At 41.3% G+C, this 21611-nt stretch overlaps 1 protein-coding gene across 1 annotated transcript in view; it reads right to left on the bottom strand.

Annotated features, from left to right (window-relative positions):
- The window catches only part of PHLPP1 (PH domain and leucine rich repeat protein phosphatase 1), a 189724-nt gene that overhangs the window by 41112 nt on the left and 127001 nt on the right, over positions 1-21611 (bottom strand). The window contains exons 6-10 of the mRNA XM_061590314.1: positions 19449-19679; positions 16088-16290; positions 13846-13906; positions 10985-11080; positions 1491-1646 (exon numbers count right to left, since the gene is read on the bottom strand). Of these exons, the coding sequence (XP_061446298.1) occupies positions 1491-1646; positions 10985-11080; positions 13846-13906; positions 16088-16290; positions 19449-19679 (747 nt within the window). The remainder of the gene's footprint in view (positions 1-1490; positions 1647-10984; positions 11081-13845; positions 13907-16087; positions 16291-19448; positions 19680-21611) is intronic.

Below are 21611 nucleotides of genomic sequence, written 5' to 3'. Positions count from 1 at the left end.
AATCTCATTTGAAAACAAAACAAAAACCTAAACATTTCATGTAGTCTGCACAAACATACGTAACTTATAGCGCACAGTTGTAAAATGTTGGGTAGTGGCAGTACTTTGGATATTTGAGACAACAACGAAAATAAGATTTCAGTCCTAAGTTCAGCAACATAGGTTAGCATTAGTGCTCATTAAATCAAATCGTGCATTTCTGCTTTATGCGAAAGGGGGGGGGGGCGCCAAACAGCAACTGCAGTAGCTAGGGACAATTAATTACCCAAGATTCATTCTAGAATTACGCCCAAATGTTCAAAATCAAATTCCCTGAAAGAATTCCCTGAAAGAGGGGTTCAGTTGACTGCAGGTTAGAGCATTAAAAAAAGATCCCACCACCCACTTTGACTCAATGTTGTCAATCTTGAGGATTGAACTAGTTTAAAACTAAAGCTGAGATCTTTTTGAGGTGTTAAGAAGAGCCCAAAGATCACATCAAAATTCTAGAAGGGGAGTTTCAGCCCCACAGATTCCCCCCCCTCCATCAAGTTAAGAAATGAAATACAGTATATAGGCAGTAATTCCTGAACTGTGTGCTGGGGTACACTAAGGTACCATGTGAAAAAAATTAAGACTCCTGCGATATAGGAGTCTCCACTGAAGAAGAGGCCTGCTACCATGTCTCTAGGTGACTGCAAGGAAATAAAGCCAGAGCCAGCCTCCAACGAAGGCAGGTAATGGAACCTTTTAAACTCAAGGGCCGCATTCCATCACACACAACCTTCCAGGGGCCGCATGCCACTAGTGGCTTGGGCCACAGCCAAAAGTGGGTGGAGTGATGAGTGTGACCTTTACTTTTGTATCGTAGGTTTCAACCACACAAAAGTCAAAGATTTACACACACACACACCCCTCTCCATCCTCCACTCAAGGAAACAAGTGGTATTATCACAGTTCAGGGACATATTCCAGCCACACAAAAGCACTCAAGGCGGGTATGGAACAGGGTAGATGAGGGTTGTGGCATAAGGAGAGGGGTGTAGCCTGGGGAGTGTTTTGAGGGCCACAAAGAGAGGTCTGGAGAGTGACATTTGGGGTCCATGCCTGTAACTCACCACCTCTGTTCGACAGCATCGAGTGCAACTGAATGATCCAATCATTCATAATGCACACCAGAATTACTCACATTCAAGAGGAGATTTTACTTACTGCATCCCTGAATGAGTCAGTATTCTGTGAATAGATCTTATCAATCAGGAGACACAACCAGAATAGTGACTCATGCAGAACACATGGAAGGCAAACTCCTCTGAAGGTGGTAATATATTAACCATTATACACTATGTAAGTAAACCTTTTGGGGCATTAAGTGTCTAGCATGCCTCCAATTTTAATTTCAGATTTAAAAAACATGCCTTAGCTATAATAGTGTTTGGGAAAACACAGTTCCAAATTCCTCCCACGCACCCCAGGTACAACCACACTTAAAAAAAATGCTTTCTGCTTACCTGTCAGCTTTCAACAGCAAATTAGATGGCAGCTCTGCAAGCAGGTTGTGTTGCACATCCAGGACTTCGACATGTGTTCGTTCAATCCTTTCTGGTAGCCTTGCTAATTGATTGTGTCCTGCAAGCAACTTCCGCAAGCTGATGTTGCAAAATAACCTTAGGTGGGTAAAAAGCACAAAGCAATACATCAAACAGCACCACTTAAAGAAAACTTGCATTAAGAAGTCACTGGGAAAAAAGAAACAATTCCATGGGCTGGGGGAGTAAACAGGTTGGTTGCCTTCCTGGAGATAGTGAGAATGATTTTATCACTGAATCACAAGGGGTGAAGGAATCAATTTATTTCTGCCAATCCCTTGCACTAAAGGGAGATTTTGCCCTAGCCGAGGGGGTGGGGAGCCTGTGATCCTACTGAAGTTGTTGGACTCCAGCTCCCACCAGCATGGCCAGTGATCAGGGATGATGGGAGCTGTAGTCCAGCAACCCACCCTACATATTGTCTTTGTTGGAAGAACAAAACATTATGAGAACCTACCCTTGGGAAGTAATCCGAAGAAACTTTCTGAAACAGCTTCAGTATTAAACCACTTCTATAGTTTAAAGTCTTCTCAGTTTGGACCCTATATTTTACTACCCAACTTAATCCAACTGGTTTTCTATACTGGGGATGATTTCATACATATCACACAGCCATTTTTATTATGCATGCAAACCCCAAACAGGCATGTGGATAACATGTCCTGGAGATTATTTTAATGGCATGGTAACTGCATCTTCAAAAATCAGGTGTCAATACTGTGTGATTACGTAAGTGTTACTCTGCATATCTGAGATGATTATAATCACACATGAAATCAAGGAGCAACGATGGACATATCTTTAAAATATTTTGTTAGCCATGCTCCATGCGTCAGTTCTGGTAAGCTGCAAGGCATATGGTACAGTCCTCTCAGGGCCTCCTCATACACTGACCAAGTTTGGATAGGAAGCTAAGCTACAGCATCCACTTTCAGGTTAAATTAATCACAGTGTGTCATTATATCTGAACCAGGAACAATGGTTAGTTTAAATGATGGTTTCTTGAAACTAGCTAAGATCAGAAACGAAAGTTTGATCTTGGCTTGTTAGAATCATAGAGTTGGAAAGGGCCTATAAGACCATCAAGTCCAAAGCCCTGCTCAATGCAGTAATGCAATCTAAAGCATACCCGACAGGTGGCTGTCCAGCTGCCTCCTGAATGCCTTCAATGTTGGAGAGCCCACCACCTCCCTAGGTCATTGGTTCCATTGTCATACCACTCTAACAGTTAGAAAGCTTTCCTGATGTTCAGTCAAAATCTGGCTTCCTGCAACTTGAGCCCATTATTCCATGTCCTGCACTCTGGGATAATCAAGAAGAGATCCTGGCCTTCCTCTGCGTGGCAACCTTTCAAGGACTTGAAGAGTGCTATCTTATCACCCTCAGTCTTCTCTTCTCGAGACTAAACATGCCCAATTCTTTCAGTGTCTCCTCATAGGGTTTTGTTTCCAGTTCACTGATCATCCTTGTTGCCCTCCTCTGAACCTGTTGCAGTTTGTCTGTATCCTTCTTAACCTGCAGTGTCCAGAACTGGATGCAGTACTCAAGACGAGGCCTAACCAGTGCCAAATAGAGGGAAACTAATACTTCACACAATTTGAGAACTATACTTCTGTTAATGTAGCCTAATACTATTTGCCATTTTTTGCAGCCACATCTCACTGTTTGCTCACATTCAGTTTGTGATCAACAACCCCAAGATCTTTCTCGCATGTAGTATTGTTGAGCCAAGTATCCTCCGTCTTATAACTGTGCATTTGGTTTCTTATTCCGAGGTGTAGAACTTTGCACTTATCCCTGTTAAATTTCATTCTGTTGTTTTCAGCCCAATGCTCCAGCCTATCAAGATCACGCTGAATTTTATTTCTCTCTTCCAGGCTACTAGCTATCGCTCCCAATTTTGTATCATCTGCACATCAGGTAAGCATTCCCTGCACCTCCGCATCCAAGTCATTAATAAAAATACTGACGAGCACTGGACCCAGGACTGAGCCCTGCAGTACCCAACTTGTTACCTCCCCCCAGTTTGAGAAGGAACCACTGATAAGCGCTGTTTAAGTACAAATATGTAGCCAACTGTGGATCCACCTGATTGTTCCATCCAGCCCACATTCAGCTAGCTTGCTAATCAGAATATCATGGGGCACTTTGTCCAAAGCTTTGCTGAAGTCAAGGTATATTATGTCCACAGCATTCCCACAGTCTATAAGGGAGGTTACCCAATCAAAAAATGAGATAAGATTAGTCTGGCAGGATTTGTTCTTCATAAACCCATGATGGCTTCTAGCCACTGCATTGTTCTCAAGGTGCTTACAGACTGACCGCTTTATAATCTGCTCCAGAATTTTCCCAGAGATCAATGTCAGGCTGACTGGTCTATAGTTCCCAGGTTCCTCCTTTTTGCCCATTTTCAAGATAGGGACAACGTTAGCACTTCACCCATCCTCCACAATTTCGCAAAGTTAATAGACAGTGATTCTGGGAGTTCTTCAGCCAGTTCCTTCAATATTCTAGGATGCAGTTCACTGGGCCCTGCCGATTTGAACTCATTCAAAGTGATTAGGTATTCCTTGACCATTTGTCTATCAATTTCAAGCTGCAATCCTGCCCCTTCAAATTCATGTTTCCCAGGAGAGTGATAGACCCTCTTTTAGGAGAAGACTGAGACAAAGGAATTGAGCACTTCTGCCTTTTCTTTGTCATCTGTTATCATTTTGCCATCCTCATTCAGTAGCTATACCACCATTTCTTTTCTCTGTCTTTTACTATGGATGTACCTGAAGAAAACTTTTTTTGTTGCGTTTGGCATCTCTCGCTAACCTCAGCTCATTCTCAGCTTTAGCCTTCCTGATGCCATCCCTACAATTCCGTGCTACCTGTCTGTACTCTTCCTTTGTGGTCTGGCCTTCCTTCCACTTCCTGTATGTGTCCTTTTTTGTTTTCAGGTCATCTCTAAGCTTTCTGTGAAGCTACACTAGCTTCTTCTGCTGCCTTCCCTCTTTTCTCCTTTATGGAATTGTTTGCCATTGTGCCTTTAGAATTTTCTCTTTTAGAAACTTCCACCCATCTTGGACTCCTTTTCTCATGAGGGCCACTTGTCATGGAACCTTACCTACTTGTTCTGACTTTATTAAAATCGGCTTTCCTGAAGTCCAGTGTACACGTATAGCTACTCTCAGCTTTTGCTTCCTTTAAAATCCAAAACTCAAGTATAGCGTGGTCAATTTCCCCCAGAGTTCCCATAACTGCCACTTCATCCACATAGTCTTCTCTTGGCAACTTGCTTTGCAAAAGTTTCATCCTCGTCTTCTCCTTGATTTTTGTTGTCAGTAGTAGACTCTAACCACCATGTATTTTTTGTTCCTTGCCCCATTTATTTTAAACCAGATACTCTCAGTGGAGCTATCAAGCGCCATCTGTAATACCTCCTGTATTTCTGTGCAGGGATATATATTTTTAACATATAGCATGACTCCACCTCCCTTTCTATTCCTTCTGTCCTTTTTGAGCAAGTTATATGCTTCAGCCACTGTATTCCAGTCATGGGAGTCATCCCACCAAGTTTTCGTTATGCCTATCAAGTTGTATTTAAGAGTGAGTTCATCCTGTTGGTTTCCCATACTCCGGCCATTAATATACAGACACTGAAGACCATACAATTTACGGCCTGGCTTTCTTCCTACATTTTTATGAAGACTATTACTAGGCCCCATTACAGGTGCTCCCTCAGTTCCTCTTACTATGCAAAGCCTTTGTTAGTTGTTACTGCCAAGTTTATGTCTCCCTCCCCCTTAGGATTCCGTTTAAAGCTCTCCTGATGAAGTTCTCCATGCTGTGGCTAAACACATTCTTCCTAGTCCTTGTTAGATGCAATCCATCACTTGCCAGCAGTCCATCTTCCGGGAAGTATAGCCCATGGTCCCAGAATCCAAATCTCTCACATCTGTACCACCTTTGTAGCCAGTCATTCACCCAGAGTCTTTTTCTTTCCCTTTTCTACTCCTCTTCTAAGTACAGAAGGATGGATGAGAAAACTATCTGGGTCCCCAAAGTCCTTGAGTTTCCTTCCCAGAGCTTCAGAGTGATTTCTTTGCAGCTCCACTTGGCAGTATCATTAGTTCCCACACAGATGAGAAAAAAGCCTGTTAGTGGACTTTATGAGTGATGGCAACCCTTCCATCACATCTTTAATCCATCCTCTAGGGAGACAGCATACCTGGTGAATTCTTGGATCTTCTTGGCTGCGTGGGTTTCAATCCCATGCAGTAGGGAGTCTCCCACTACTACTTTCTCTTCTTGTCATGGGGCAGGGTTTCATTGCCTGTTTGGCTGAGCTTCAGCCTCTTGCTCGCTGTCGCGTGGGGTCTCCTGTAATTCTTCCCCTGCAAATTGTCCTCTAGTCTCATCCTCATGTGCCTGGAAGTGGTTCTGTAGTTCCACTGGTGAAGAGTGTCTTCTAGCTCTTCTACTCCTAACTGTCACCCTTTTCCACGGAGTTTCCTCCACTTTGTTGTTGCTCTCCACAACAGCTTCAACTTGCTGTTGTTCTTCTTCCACCTCCTGCACTCCTTTGCTGTTGTTGTTCCAGAGTTGTAAGAACTCTTCATCTTCTCTTATACTCTTCAGTGTGGACACCCGCCATTCCAGGCCCCTCACTGGCCCCTTCCAACAGCACTACCAGCTTGCACTTGTGCACTTGTACGCCATGTTGTTCTCAGGCAAGAAAACAAACATTGCACACACCTTTCTGGTCACCACCGCTGGAGTGTCCTTCCTGTCCATAGTCTCTAGTGCCTTTTGTTTCTTTCTTTCTTCTTGAACTGGAATGACCCGTGCTTTGTCCTGTCCTCTTTCAGGATAAATAGGAGAATCCCACTGGTATATAATGCACCATACAAGAAAAAAAATTTTTAAAGGGACCTCCCCTGCCAAACTCCTGTTAGCTTGCTCTGTTAGCTTGCTCAGTGAGAGCTGGCTTGCTTGTATATCCTCTGGACCAGCAGGCACAGCTCCCTCTGCTCTGCTCAGTTAAGAGTCAGGAAACAGAATGTTTAAACTAGCCACAGTTTGGCCCACTTTGGACCCAACAATAAACTGTCGTTTGTTCACACTGGGAAGTAGATGCTTCCATTCTCCTTGCAACCGTGCCAGAAGCAAGAGGAGGGGGGGAATGTGCAAGCCTAAAGCTGCTTTCTGCAATGCTAAACAACCATTTAATATTATGTCTGGAACACTATGTCTGTAAATGTACACTTAAAACATCTTAGGCATACACACCAAAACACAATCTTGTCAATGCAGCAAACAAGTATTTCGAAACAACCAAGTCATACAGGTATCCTCAGAGAGCTAGACTAGGCTGCAAGTACCTTCTGAGTGTACTCTGTGAGGAAACCTGAGTTTGTTGCTGTGTAACGTGTAAAACAGTTCTCACACAATGTCCTCAGAATGCATAAGCAGGGTCAAGTGCTTGAAAGTGACATTTGGTCAAGTCTCTTTCGACACAAAAAAAGAGAATAATCTCTTAAACTATCACTCATCCAAGAAAAAAAAAAGGAGGGGGAATCATCCCACCATATTCCACAAAACCCAACAAGGAAAATAAGACAAATATTTTCACCCAACCAACTGAACATCCCAATTCTCCCCCCCCCTTTTTTTTCTTTTTAATACCAAACTGATATAAAGCCTCCTTCCAGTTCTGCAGGGAATGAAATTTATCTAATCTGTTTTACAGTCTTGACCTTTTACATGCTACAGCTGGCTAACTGTTCTGTTTCTGTGAGGAGGAGGGAAAGAAAGAGAGAGAGGAGAAGCTTGTCGCTTTACAAGACACACTGGTGAGCAACATGGGTGTTGCAAAGCTAATCAAACTAAAACAAATGTATAGCTGGAAACGGAAACCCGACAATGAATCTGCATTTAAAAGTTGTCGAGCTCCAATTCTGAATCAGGAGCCGGTAGTGGAGAATCTCTTGCTGAAGAAGGGAGATTATTTTCATCTGCCACCTGCCTTGCTCTCCCTGAGACTGTACATTTTAATCAGAAGACACCCATGCCCCACAGCTGACCCTTCTTTCAATCAAAGATTCGCAAAGTACTCAGCATTGCAGATGCTTCCTCCACCCGTTTACATATTAGAAAAGACATGCAACACTCCCCCCCCCAATGACAAGATTCATGCCTACAAATTGCATCCACCCATCATCATTGAGCCACAAACTAAAGGTCATCAGGGCTATTGTGCCAAAGCAATCAATAAAATACTTAGTATTCCCTTGGTGGATGTTGTCAGATCAACATGCATGCCATTATTCACAATTATCTCAGGATGAGGATTGGGTACATTATCAAGGCTGAGGACACAAGTTAATAACCTCAATGTTACTGTTAAGATAGCATAAGTGGGTGTGGTTGCTAAGTTTTTTTGTTCCATCTCATTTTTTTTTTGAGGGGGTAACATGTCAATTTTTGCATCAAAACAAAAGTTAATGTACTTTCCCTTCTGAAATACTGTTGGGAATTTGGTGGGGCATAATTTAAAGGTTGATGAGGGGGCCTCTCTCTCCAGCAGAGTTATCAGCAGCATTTATTTATTTATTATTTGATTTATATCCTGCCCTTCCTCCCAGCAGGAGCCCAGGGCAGTATGAAGTTAGTGGGTGGCTCTTGCCAGAGAGTACACAAAACTATAAGGGTGTGATGTTAATCTGCACAGGAGACCATCATATGAATTAGTTCTTTGTGGAGCAAGAGCAAGACTGCTGGTAAGCTCATGTCTACAATTCAAGACCCTCATCAATAAAGTATTTCCAAAAATCAAGACATTGAGTTTAACCCTGCAAGAATGACTGGGAAAAGATGACTAGGATGTAGCCCAAAGCTCTTATACCTTTGCGCATTATGGATTTGTGGAGGGATCATAACTCAGTGGAAGAGTGCATGTTTTGTATGCAGAAGGGCCTAGGTTCAATCCCTGGCATTTCCAGCAGGTGATGGGAAAAAAACCCCTTCCTGAGACCTGGAGAACTGCTGCCAGTCAGAGAAGTGGGCTAGATGCATCAAGGTTTTGCCTCCACATAAGGCAGCTTCCTATGCTTGCCCCCAAACAGTACCTGTTTTCTCTAGGAAGGAGAAATCATTCAGAATTGCCCAAGCACCTAGATACTAACTTTTAGTTCAATTTGCACATATTCTGCAATTTGATACAAGCATTATGTAAAACAAAGAGAACAGTACTGAGCACCCTACTCAGAACTCACGAGCTTATCATGTCTGATTAGGGAGGATAGTTCCTAGCCCTTAAAAAAATATAGCTTTGGAAGCATGTGAGCAATACCTGGTGAAATCTCAGTAGTCCAAGGCAGTGGTGGCATTTATCCCTCGATCAACAGAAACAGAACAAAGTGCTAATCTATGCCAGCCTTCCCTAAACTAATGCCCTCCAGATGTTGTTGGACAACAGATTGTTAACTGGGGTTGGTTACAGGGAGCACGCAACTCCGTTGTTACAACAGCTCCACTGGCTACCGGTCTGTTTCTGAGCACAATTCAAGGCGCTGGTTAGGACCTATAAAGCGCTATACAGCTTGTGTCCAGGCTATTTGAAGGACTGTTATCTTCCCATATGAGTCTGTCCAGGCCCTGAGATCATTAAGGGAGACCCTTCTCTCGGTCCCATCACTCTCACAGGCACGTCTGGTGGGAACACAGAAAGAGTCTTCTCAGTGGCTGCCCCAGGCTCTGGAATTCCCTTCCTAGGGAGGTTAGACTGGCTCCCTCCCTGCTGTCCTTCCATTGGCCAGGTGAAGACTTTTCTGTTCCAGCAGACTTTTGGGAACTGATTGCAAGGGCTATTAAATAGGGTGCTGTTTTACTGATTTGTAGTTTGTGGTGTTGTTTTTTTCATTGCTATATTTCAAATAGTTTTAATTTTATAGTTAATTACATTTTAATTATTTCTTCTATATGTTTTAATTATATGTTTTTAACTGTATTTGTTTTAATTTTTGTAAGCTGCCTTGAGTCCCAGTTCTGGGGAAAGGATGAAATATAAATGAATAAAATAGTAGTAATAATAATAATTCCAATCATTCCTGACCACTGGTTATGCTGTTGGGAGGTAGAGTCTAACAACATCTGGAGGGCATCAGCTGAGGGAGGAAAGGCTCATCTGTGCAAATATGTGCAAAGTTGCTAGGCTAGCTATAAAATTAACATGGTTCCTAACCTTTAGTTTTAGATCATTAAACTCTTTCCAGTTCAAGAAATTTCTGCTATAGCCATAACAAAAAAGAGCAATTTATTCCTACACAATGGAAACCAAACATTAAGAAATAAAGAAGTTGTTGTGGTTATGTTCGGCAAATTATGTCCGTGCTGTCTGAACAAGATAACACAGGGTGTATTCCCCAATTATTTTGGATTGCCACTTATAAACAGCATACCCGTGGAAGGTCTTTATCCTAATGCCTCCCATCTTGCCTTTCATCCTTGAATCTGCAATAAGCTACCATTTTCCTGTCTAAAAACAGGCAGTGCCTTTTACACTACCAAATTTCTCCCTGCTGCTCTACACACAGATCAGAATCATACAGGATCTTTGACAGCCGAACAAACTTTTGAGACCATGCCTACTTTTTCAAGATGTTTATGGGATAAGCACTTTGGAACAAAATCCACTGCATGAGGACCAATTTGCATGATTACAGCCTCCTGCTCCAAACCCATCCATTGTGTAATCCATTTGTTAAGCATTGTTATATATTCTTTTGCCCCCAGAGACAAAGATTCTGTTTTTCCCATTTAGCCACAGAGTGGGTTCACAAGAATCTGCCTCACACCGAGTCAGACCATTGGCCCATCTGTCTACATCAACTGGCAGTGGCTCGCCAGGGCTCTCTCCCCAGCCCTGCCTGAAGATTCTGGGAGTTGAACCTGGGACCTTATTTTATTAATTAATTAATTAACTAATTTGTATCCCACCCTTCCGCCCAGCAAGAGCCCACAAGGCAGATGCTCTAGCAATGAGCTACGGCCATTCCTCCGATTCACACCCTTTGGGCCCAAAAATGCCTAATTGTAAGCAAAAGATTTTTCCAACTGCCAGCAAGAACTATTTTAATATTTAAGGAGTGGAGCTTCACAGTTTTGAACAGCTGCATGGGCTGCTTTAGAATTTCTGTCTGGAAATCAAAGAGACCGGGTGTTTTATTTTTGTCCGCATTAAAGTGAAGAAGAAAGGCCGTGTTGTAGCTTATGGCACAATGACACCCCATGAGGTTAAAAAACATCAGACAGAAGATAAAAACAAAACACCCGCTCGTCTGTCACTAAAGCAAGCTAAACAATCTCAGCAATTATTTCTGATTTGTGCATCCTGTTCTTGGTTGTTTAACTGTGTCTGCAGGACTCACCGGGCAGGCAGTTCACATATTTGATTGTGGCCAAGATCCAGCACTTCTAGCTTCCTGCTGTCGCAAACCCACTCAGGAAGGCTCTCGAGGTGGTTTCTATACAAAAAAACCCAGCAAATTAACAACAGAATGAACAGGTTAAAGAATATGAAGAATACACTACTGACACGTATTTTAAATTGGGGATGGCAGTTTAAGAAACACGTTCACTACTGGGCCAGACACAATAATCTGTTGTTTTAACACAGCCACTCATGTGGGGATGGAATTCCTCACCAACAAGCTTCTGCAATTCCCAACACACAATGTGTAAAATGATGTCATGTAATTCAACAACAACGGAGCTTACTGTGATCCTGAGCATTGCAGATGCATGTTCCAGTAACATGTAGCAATAGCACTTTGCTTTGCATGTGGCAATCCAGGTGATGGGAGCAGCAAACAAAAGCAAATAAATAAAAGCAGCTGAAAATGCCAACAGCAACTGGAACTACAACAACGCGCTTTCTTTCAAAAATGTGGGTTTTCCTTTGTGTCTGCATATATTTCCATTCTACATATTTAGGATTTGCAGATGTAATCCAATGTTATCTGGCTGCCACCATGTTGTCTACAACTGGTTTAATGAACATTGAGACAACATGGCGGCAGCCAGATATTACTGGACTCACAACAATCATCAGCCCCAGCCTGCATGGCTTATGGCTGCGGATGATGGGACTTGGAAGCCCAACAATCTCTGGAGGGTACTACATTGGGTACCCCTGTATTAAAAGGCTTAGTCTTTTAAAGCACAAAGAGAGTATGTATGCATGTGTTTGTATGTATGTAGCACATGTGCACACTAGACATATAAATTCTAAACCACTTTGGGCAAAAAACTTCCAAGATGAGATTTTCAGAAGAGACTGCAGAGTTTTCGCAAAGGGAACAGAGAAGTGGTAATTTAACCAGATTCAGGAGAACTCCAAGAACCATAATCTTTGATTACTAATATTTACTCTACAAACGAAAGCTTATGCCTACAAACACACATATATATCCTGTTTTATGTATCCCTTTCTTCAATATGTTTTAAGTAAGCTAACTGAACAGGATTCCTAATTATTTTCTTGTTCAACCTAGGGGAAGTTTACACAAAATGCTGTCCTACTGCTCTGTCCTGCTCTTTCCTTTACACTATAAACAATGCTTTGCATATAGTGAGCTAGGTACATTTATAGCAAAACACCAGTTTTGGAAATAAGGAGGTTTTAAAAAGATATTACTTGTCCCTAAAGTGGCTTTCAGCCAGAAGTATTTGCAGGGAGACAAATACTACATCTTTCACATAAACCTTTTCAATATGCAATCTTATTATACAAACAAACTATTAACATAGTCTTAGATACTGGGAAATCAAATATTTATCATTACACTTGTAAAAATAAAGGGAAAAACACTGCTTTTTCTAATAAATTACAATGACTTATCTATGCAAACATACTGATGAGATTCTGGTACGCAATTACATTGACTCATGCACTTGTATGTTTCAAGTCACTGGCATCACCCTCCGACAACACCCTTGTCTCTGTGGTGCTCTTGTTTAGACACAACAGTCACTTGGTTCTTTAGGACAACCCAAGGTTTGATACTCTTCTCTCTTTTTTTTTAACCACTTCTCAAAAGTGCAAATGACCTCCTTTGGCTAGAATCAAGTCGTTTTAGAATCAAGGTCTTGCAGGCATCAGTAACATGTGGCCACTCTCATCAGAAATTGCATCATATAAATGGAAGTAGGGCACTTCTCTCTTTTTTAATAGCTGTGCTTGTAAGTGTCTTTAGTGGATCTTTCACAACAAAAGAGAAGGGGATGGAGTGACCAAGGTAGACAAAAGATACCAAGCTGCATGGGTAAATGATGGGAGTGAATCCACTCTTTCCGTGTGCCTTCCCCTCCTTCTCCACGACATCCTCCTGTTAACACAGATTTGCTTTTACAACCCTGGAGTCATACATTATTATTTGTAAAGGGCTTTCCCTTCATCACTGCAGATTAATCCTTGTGATTCAAGGGAGAGTCTGCATAGAAGGTGAAGCCTTCATTTTAGGGCTGTTTTACTCATTAAGGTTTTAGGCGTACAACTAAGTTTTTTTTCTAGTGTAATTTAAAATGTAAACCCACACAATACAACCAATATAACACGCTTCATATGGATACAGCATTGGGCACCTGGGATTGGCTGCAGCTCCTTACTGAATGCACACTCAGTAGCAAACCCAGATCTGATGCTATGCTGCACATGAAGCACACTAACAAGCCTAGCCAGATATATTTGGCTATTTCTCTAAACCCCACGAAATATTAATGTTCTTTTAGATGTAAAAACAATTCACAAAAGTTTGGGACAAATATATCAATTTGTAGGAAGAAGGCATCTTTATCAAAGAAGAATATATGAAACCTGACATTTCTAGAGCTATTTTTACAGATAAACGGATAAAATCTGTGTATGCACGTGCGTTAACACACACCTAGCAGCTTAAAGGGGGAAATATCCCCTTGTTCCAGCCCTTTTGAAGGCTGATGCAAACATAAATTAAATGAGGTTCAGAAACTAGTAGTTGACTGTGGGGTTTTAAAATGAAGTTTGGAACACATCAGCCTCATTTTAACCTAACCTAGCAACAGTTACATGTAATGCCCAACTAGCGCAGGAATAAAGGAGGAAAGCTTATGCAAACTCATGGATCAATTCTGAACACTAACCCCAGTTATTTGTGTGTCTCAATGAGTCTTAGAAATGTTACAGTTCCTTTGTAGTATTCTTGATTTCAGCCACGCTGGTACTGTATTTTTAAAAAGGTATTGGGCTTACCTAGAAACATCCATATAAGTCAGGTAGTTTGGAACTGGATACACATCAAGGTGAACAAGTTCTGTAAAAGGAACACAATATATTCCAAAAATCAAGCAAACGTAGTATTAAAATATAACACAATGGACTTGGACAATAAGAAATAGTGTATCAATCATGCCTATCATGCAAAGTCTATACTGCATACAGTAAGGAACATAAAACAATCTAATGTGGCCTAAAAGAGACTTCAGCTGATGTAATGTGTCAAACAGGCTTTTCTTCTGTTTTCCCTTAGCTTTTATTAGACATACTTTTGTTATAAAAAAAGTTTTCCTCCTGCTGCTGCTTCTTAAAACGTAGCCTCAAATCAATTCTGCAATTTGACCAATCAACACGGCAAGTTTTGAAATCTGAGACTCCAAGAAATATTTTTATTCCCAAGACCAAGAAATTTCTATCCTTCAGTCCTCACTGATGTGAAAAACCCTGCATTTGGGCTGTACCACCTCAGGCTGCCAGAGTGGGTGGGAGGAATGAGCATAGTTGTAGGATTCCATATACAATCCTCTCCACACAGAAAACTAGCATTGATAGATTAAATCCTCCTCCCAACAGCTAATTTTCTGTGTGTGTGTATTTTTATTTTTTATTGTACAAAACAGTATTCAATCGCTGAGCCCCACTGAGTGGTGATGCAATTCAAAACAGGGGTTTATCACCTCAGCAAGAACTAGGCTTATGATAAATCAATGACTTCTTGCTCAACCATTTCCCAAGGCCATTCTTAACACAACATCACCAGCAACATTACATTACAATGCCTTTCATTCCTAGACAAGCAATCTCTCCTAATGTCCTCTTCACTTTACCTTAAGCCTTCAACCCATGATTAGCAACCATATCAGTTTTTATGCACTAAACTAACGGAGCCTAAATCTATAATTATACTCCATGGTGGCAACACACTCATTCATTGAGGCATCCACTGAAATAATAGTTTGACAAAGCTTGAATTTTGCTGCCACTTATTGAAATCCAGGCCCCCGCTCAAGTGTAAGGTTATGCATAGGGAGTTTCAGGAGGATTTTAAACATCAGTTTTTTTTTTTTAAAGTAGATCAAAAAGAGGTGAAAGATTACTCAATGAATCAATCCCTATAAGGGTCATGAACTTAGGACCTATCTCTAGTCTAGTTGTCATGGGGGTGGAAGACAGCAGAAGAAAGAATAAGAGAAACTGCTGCTGCCTGGTCATATTCCTTGAGTTCAGCTGCCTATTTCAATCAATTCTTTTAGCATTTCCAGCAGACAGGAGTTTCAGGGTTTATGCTCAGCAGAGACAGCTTTATGCAAAATCTAGTTGTGCAAATATACTCATTTTGCATAATTTATAGAAGTGGAATATTCTGGCTTTTCTTGGCCCAAAAGTTGTTCCTAACTGCATAAAATGCTCGGCTCACCCTGAAAATCAAAGCAAGGGACAATAGGCTTTCCTGTTACATGTGCCATTATTCAATCAAAAGGAAATTAAAAATTGAAATAATACAATAAAGAGCCTTGTGGCACCTTAAAAAACTATCATATGTTATTATAGCATAATTATTCATGGGTAATTCATCAGAAGCAAGAAGTACAAACCTCAGTTTTCAAGTAGAGAAAGTGAGAGAATGTGTGTATGATACACAAGACAGGCAGACACGGGTGTGAAGTCAGAACTGGCAAAGGATGGAGTTAAATGGCAATGGAATGCAAAAATATAGGCTATGACCATTTAGGAGCTTAAATGTATGCAACAGGACCCTTCACAGCAACAGTAACTGGCAACAATACAATCATCATAGTGTTGTTGAGTAAATTAACACCCAGGGAGGGGGCCAAGAGCTTTAATTTTTCCAGTAGTAGACAGCAGGCCGGAAACAAAACTTTGGACTGGAATAATCCATTACTCTATGATATTTTGTCAGCTTTATAGACGCTCAAGGCCAATCTCTCAGATATCTCAGTAGCTGTATTTAGGTTAAATAATGTATGCGAGGTGCTTTGGGTATTTAAAAGGTGCAACATAAATTCTAAAAATTATTATTCATTCCTGGCTAAGAAAAGACTTGGCCTGGTATGGTGGTCCCCTAAATCTTTTAGATAGTGCCAAAGTGCTAGGAGCTAGATGAATCAAGAAACGAATACAGCATGCAAATCCACTGCAAGAAGAGCAGGCTAGAAAACATCACTCCTTGTTCAAAGTACCTTCAAAGTGAACATACCATTTGAAGTGGCGTAAAGAGCTTTAAGCAAGTATCCGCTGATTTTCAGGGTGACTAGCTGGTTTCTTTCACAGTGCAGTATTTCAACATTATTGAAGACGGTGGCGTCGAGCTCGCCTAGTTTATTGTCCCGAAGGTCGAGCTGAGTGACGTGATGTAGGAAATCAGCTTCATCTGCCACCAACCTCCTGATGACATTTAACCTGCAATAAGAATGGGAGGAAAAGAAATAAGATCGGTTGTGTGGATAAAATTACATTAAGAGGATGGAAAGGAAAAGCTTTGGCTCTTAAATTATCAATTTCTCAGTGTCCTAGCCAAAAAAGGCCAAACCCTAGAGCTCATTTTTACATCTATATCCCTATCTTTTTTTAAAAAAGCTCCCAATGATCTCCCACCCAACATTCAGTTATAACAATGCTTTAGCATCAGCTGCTCCCCAGATAATTCACTGGACCCACTCACTGATAACCTTGGACCTAATCAGTAATAAGTTGTGAGGCAAATCACCAAAACCTCTTCTGAGTAACTCTCACTCATTCACTGGGACTTAAATTGGCAGGTGGTATTTTTAGCACTTATCTGCAATTTACTATTGGAGATTATGCCTAAGCAAAATAAAGATAGATGCTGCTCTGATTAGCTCTAAAATGGTTGCAACCAAAGTGATGTCCTTTTTACTTGACTGTAAGAAGCAGCATATAGTAAAGACATCTGCTGAATAATCCTGGCCAACAAAAACATGTTTTAATGAAACATCATGAAGTGTGTTGAACATCCACATCCACATATGAACCTACAATCTCAAACCCATTTACAAGTGTCAGCATTCACTGAAGGTGTATATCTGTCAAACAGGGGGCATGCACCAGTGAATGCTGACAGTTCTTATTTTAAGTGGTTGTTAATATTGAGTAGTGCATTTCTGAATTTTTGATCATTCACAAAATTCATCAGGGATTGCAGATATTCAAATATGAATGCTAACGTTCACCAAATTTAGCACTTCCACCATAGTAGACAAATACTTGAAATATTAAGCATCGCCTTGAATTCCTTAGAGGGCAAAAGGGTGGGAGAGGAAGTAAAGAAAAGGAAATTCTGCAAGAATTCCAAGTTCCCCCATATTTGGCAAGGCACTGTGATTAAAGTTTGATTCCACACGTCCTAACACTTGATTACTTGACCCTGCATGAAATGGGGGAGGGGGCACTCACACCCATACAAACATACATTATATATCAACCCATGCAGGTCAAGAGAACTCATCTTGCCCAGTCTTGACGTACTGCAGAAATAAAGGTGATCTATAAAAAGCAGCCACTTGTACAATTTCATTGTACTCTGAAGAGTTCAGTTTTATTCTCAGTGCTGAGCTGACAAGTTCAATTAAATCACATAATCAAAAGAATGCTTTGGGGTGCAATGAAAGCTCTGAAAGGACCAGGACAATGTACTGTATTAAAAAAAGAAGTACTCTCTTTCTCTAGATTACACTGCATGCTTTCTTCACAGATTCAACGTGCACAAGTAATTCCTTCACCTGTTTTAATTGCTTATCCCATTAAAGCAGGAATTACAAGGCAACTGCCAAAAGGGATGAGCATTTTAGGAATTTTGTATTGTACACTGTTTTAAATGTTCTCCTTGGTTTTTTTAAAATAGATTTTATACGTTTGTATTTTCACTTGTTCACTTTTTTGTATAAAGTGACTAACAAAGTAATAATATTGGGACAAAAAAAGCTAAAGTACAGAACCCTTTGACATGTGCAGACAGCCCATTCAGTTCTCCATTCACCACAATTAAGTGAGGAAGTCTTCAACTGACCATAATTTCCCTTTTGATCTGAATCAGGAAGTGCTGGTTAACAGCTTCAGAACAACATCTGGGGACCCAAGGTTGAAGAACAGTGGCCTAGGGGACTCAGGGGGAATTGTCGGGAGCACTGATACCATCCTGTCACCTGCCACTGAGACAGTTGCCTCACTCGGTCTAATGGCAGCACCAGGCCTGCCAGGCATGACCAAGAAGGCGTGGGCGTATTTTGGCTTAAATGAGTCAATGTATGATTGTCCAAACTGGGCCACTCTAATTTAGGGAATCACACTGGGTATCCCCAGATGACATTAATCGTCTGGGATTATCAAGGGTTCTTAAAGAGTGATGCAGGATTACTAGGAGTAGCAGGACACTGACGTTTCAGATCAGATAAATGCTTTGGTTTGGATCCTCTCCATTAGATACACAACCACATAATATTCTCGACAAAAGAATGAGGGATTTTTCACCTCTGAAATGCCTCACTTGTAAATAGTGAATAGCAGAAACTTCAAAATCAGCATTTATGTTATTTCGTGTGTTATGCTGCCTTCCTGGTGCAGGAAAGGCAAACAACAACTTAAACATTACTTCTGAAGGTGGCCTAATCCACTAATCTTCTACAGTGGCAGTTCCCTTCCTTCCAATCGGCAGATAAGAACAGCCACAATGCATATGGTTATTCACTCTCATTCACTTTCCTCAAAAGAAGTTTAGAACAAGGAGGAAAGGCTACTATCTGCCATCCTATCAGTGACTCATATCATTGGGTTACTCTTCCCATTTTTTAAAAAACATTTTGTAGTGATGAGTCAAAGTATAACCTTTGCTATTGATGAAGCCCCCATAAAGCCTGTTTGTCATGAACAAACAGCTGTTCGGGGGGGGGGGGTAGCATACAGTAAAGTGACTGAATTTCTCACATACAAAAAGACTAAATTTCTGGTTGATTAAAATAGTCAATTTCTCAATGTAGATTATATTTCTGAGGCGCTTTAAGAAAGTCACATGATTCTCTTGACTCAATGCTGCAAAGCAATAATTTAAAGTAGAGGAAGTCAGTCTAAATCCATTGTTTGATAAAGAAGCACAGATGCGTGGTGAAGTGGTTAGAGTGTGAGACTAAGATTTGGGAGACCAGTGTTCAAATCCCCACTTGGCCATGAAGCTCACTGGATGATTGTGGGCCAGTCATTGCCTCTCAGTCTAACCTTCACAGGGTTGTTGTGAGGATAAAATGGAAAGGAGAATCATGTACGCCACCTTGAGCGTCTTGAAGGAAAGGTGGGATATAAATGTAATAAATAAAAGTATTTACAATCACCACTACTTGCACTGAATACCCTTGCTGTGGGTTTAACATCTGCATTTGAAATTTGTGATCAAGCATAGCCAGTATCTTGAAACCATGTTGGTGGACAGAGTTATAACAGCAAAACTAGAGAGTGAGATGGGGGAGAGGGGAGAGAGAGAGATCGCCATCAACTAAAACAGTCATTTTGAAAACAAGTTTTATTCGCTCTCTAAAAAGGGTACATACCTTAGATCTATATGTTTAATGTGTGGCATTCTCTTGAGTGTCTGCAAGCTGAGTGTCTCCATGCAGTTTCCAGACATACAGAGTTTGTCCATGGCAGGCAGCTTCTCTAATACCTTAGGAATGTCGCTGAATTCATTGAAAGAAAGACCCAAATAGCTAAGCTGGTGCATCTTTTCCAACTCAGCAGGAAGGCTCTGGAGGAAGTTCCCATCCAATAAGAACGTATGTAAACTATTGAAGAGAATAGGGAGATATCAACAGCAACAACGTTTATCTTTTTATAAATATGCATAGCAGCAACTGCATAATTACCTGTATGACTACTGGGCCCAAGTATAGATATTCAAGAGTTCTTCACAGCTTGGATCCTGCATACCTGCTAATATATGTAACAGCCCACCACTTAAGTTTTAGGGAAAGTTCGAGCCATTTTGTTTCAGCAAACTTTCCTGGAGCTGCAGAATGAAGCTATTTTTTAAAAAAAGCATTTTCCTCAGCATGCCTGGACGTGGATGGTAGCATCCATGGCCTGAAGCACAATGATTGTTTTGTATTGCTTTTAAATGATTTTATATTTCTGTAATCCGCCCTGATGTTTTCAGAGAGAGTGCTAAATATTTTTATAAAGGCCTTGCTACTATTATCAGAAATTACTAGAGACTTCTCTCCAGTAAGTCTGGGAAAAGGAAGGGGACAGTCGGCAGGGCTCCAATGGGAACAGTAAGCCAGAGATTAATGCAGGAGGGATGGGGACCCCCGAGAAACAGCTCCAGATCATGCATTTTCAGATTCCATAGCCTTGCTGTCTATGACCTTTCATACAAATGAGGATCAGACTCAGTGAACTTCTCACACACCTTAATCTTATTTAAAGGGAGATAGGAAACCAATTTTTTCTTTAAAAAAAACTGAAGTGAATCCTGATTCATGTTAACCCTTAAACCAGCAGTGGGGAACCTCCAACCCAGGAGCCTAATCTGGCCCAGCAGGGGTCCAAATGTAGCCCGTGAGGCTGTTTTCCACAAGCCATGCCCACCTGTGCTGATATGGGACTGGTCAAGAGGCAGCTCCCTGCTGATCACCAGTTTTTGCAAAGCCCTGTGCCTTTTGCCCATGTGGTTTGATTTCGGACCATGCAGGCAAAAGAAAACACCTCATCTGATGTCCGTGACATTGGGTGTTTTGTCAAACTGGCCCGAAGTGGTTGGGCAACCTAAGGATCTGCCATGTCAGTTGCAAAGGGTTCCCCAACCCTTAACTTAAAAGCAACCAGGGGGGGGGAGTGAAAGAGTCACAGAGGAGAGGAGGGTTTGAGTGGTGGAAGTGCACAATCCTGCCACTGGGTCCCTTAGCCATAGCCATGGAACTGGGGTGGTTACATCTGCTCTGTTCAAGGCTACTCCATAGTTCACTAGGAAACAGAACATGTAATTCCCATATCCAAACTCTACCATAGGGATGGGGAGCTTTTTGCCCAAGTGCTGCATTGCATGGCAAACCCACCAGTGGCTGAATGACAAGAGAGGGTGGGCCATTACAAGAGAGCCCTCCCCCAGTGATTAACTAATTAGCCATTTTGAAGGCAATCTACATTTAATTAAATTAACGGAAGGCAATCTAACTAGCTTGCAGGTTCCCTCTCCCCTCCCCGAACTTTTTTTAAATGATCATAATGAACTAAAATGAGTTGAATTAAATTTCTTACATCTCAGAATTAGAGAGATAATGGTTGCTCAGCACAAGCCATTCAAACACTACTACGCTGAACAAAGCAAAACACAACGTGGGAGTAATGAGTTAAAATGTGCATAAAATTGCTATACTGGCCTGTTCTACACGTAAACCCTGCAAGGGACACAAACTGGAAATTTATGTAGCTTTTGTCATGATGCAGTTAAGGCTTTAGGAATATTTTTGTTCATGTCTGGAGCAATGAAGGAGGGAGATGACACATGGAGATTCGTAAAGACTTCCTGATAATATGCTAGTCTCGCCAAGAGTTCATAAGATCTTCAGAAAATGTTTGTCTGCTTCTGAAGGACACATTTTGTGGAAGTCACATTCACACCACAAGGTTAGTACCTTGCTTAGTGAACCATACTGTGCACAAGCTGCATTGCTGGTGCACGCAGCCCAATCACTACCACTTTGCTTCTCCCCTGG

The sequence above is a fragment of the Rhineura floridana genome, chromosome 1, assembly GCF_030035675.1.
Source record: "Rhineura floridana isolate rRhiFlo1 chromosome 1, rRhiFlo1.hap2, whole genome shotgun sequence".
Taxonomy (NCBI): Eukaryota; Metazoa; Chordata; class Lepidosauria; order Squamata; family Rhineuridae; genus Rhineura; species Rhineura floridana.
Note: the sequence above shows the minus strand (reverse complement) of the source record. Positions and strands in the feature narration are given on the sequence as shown.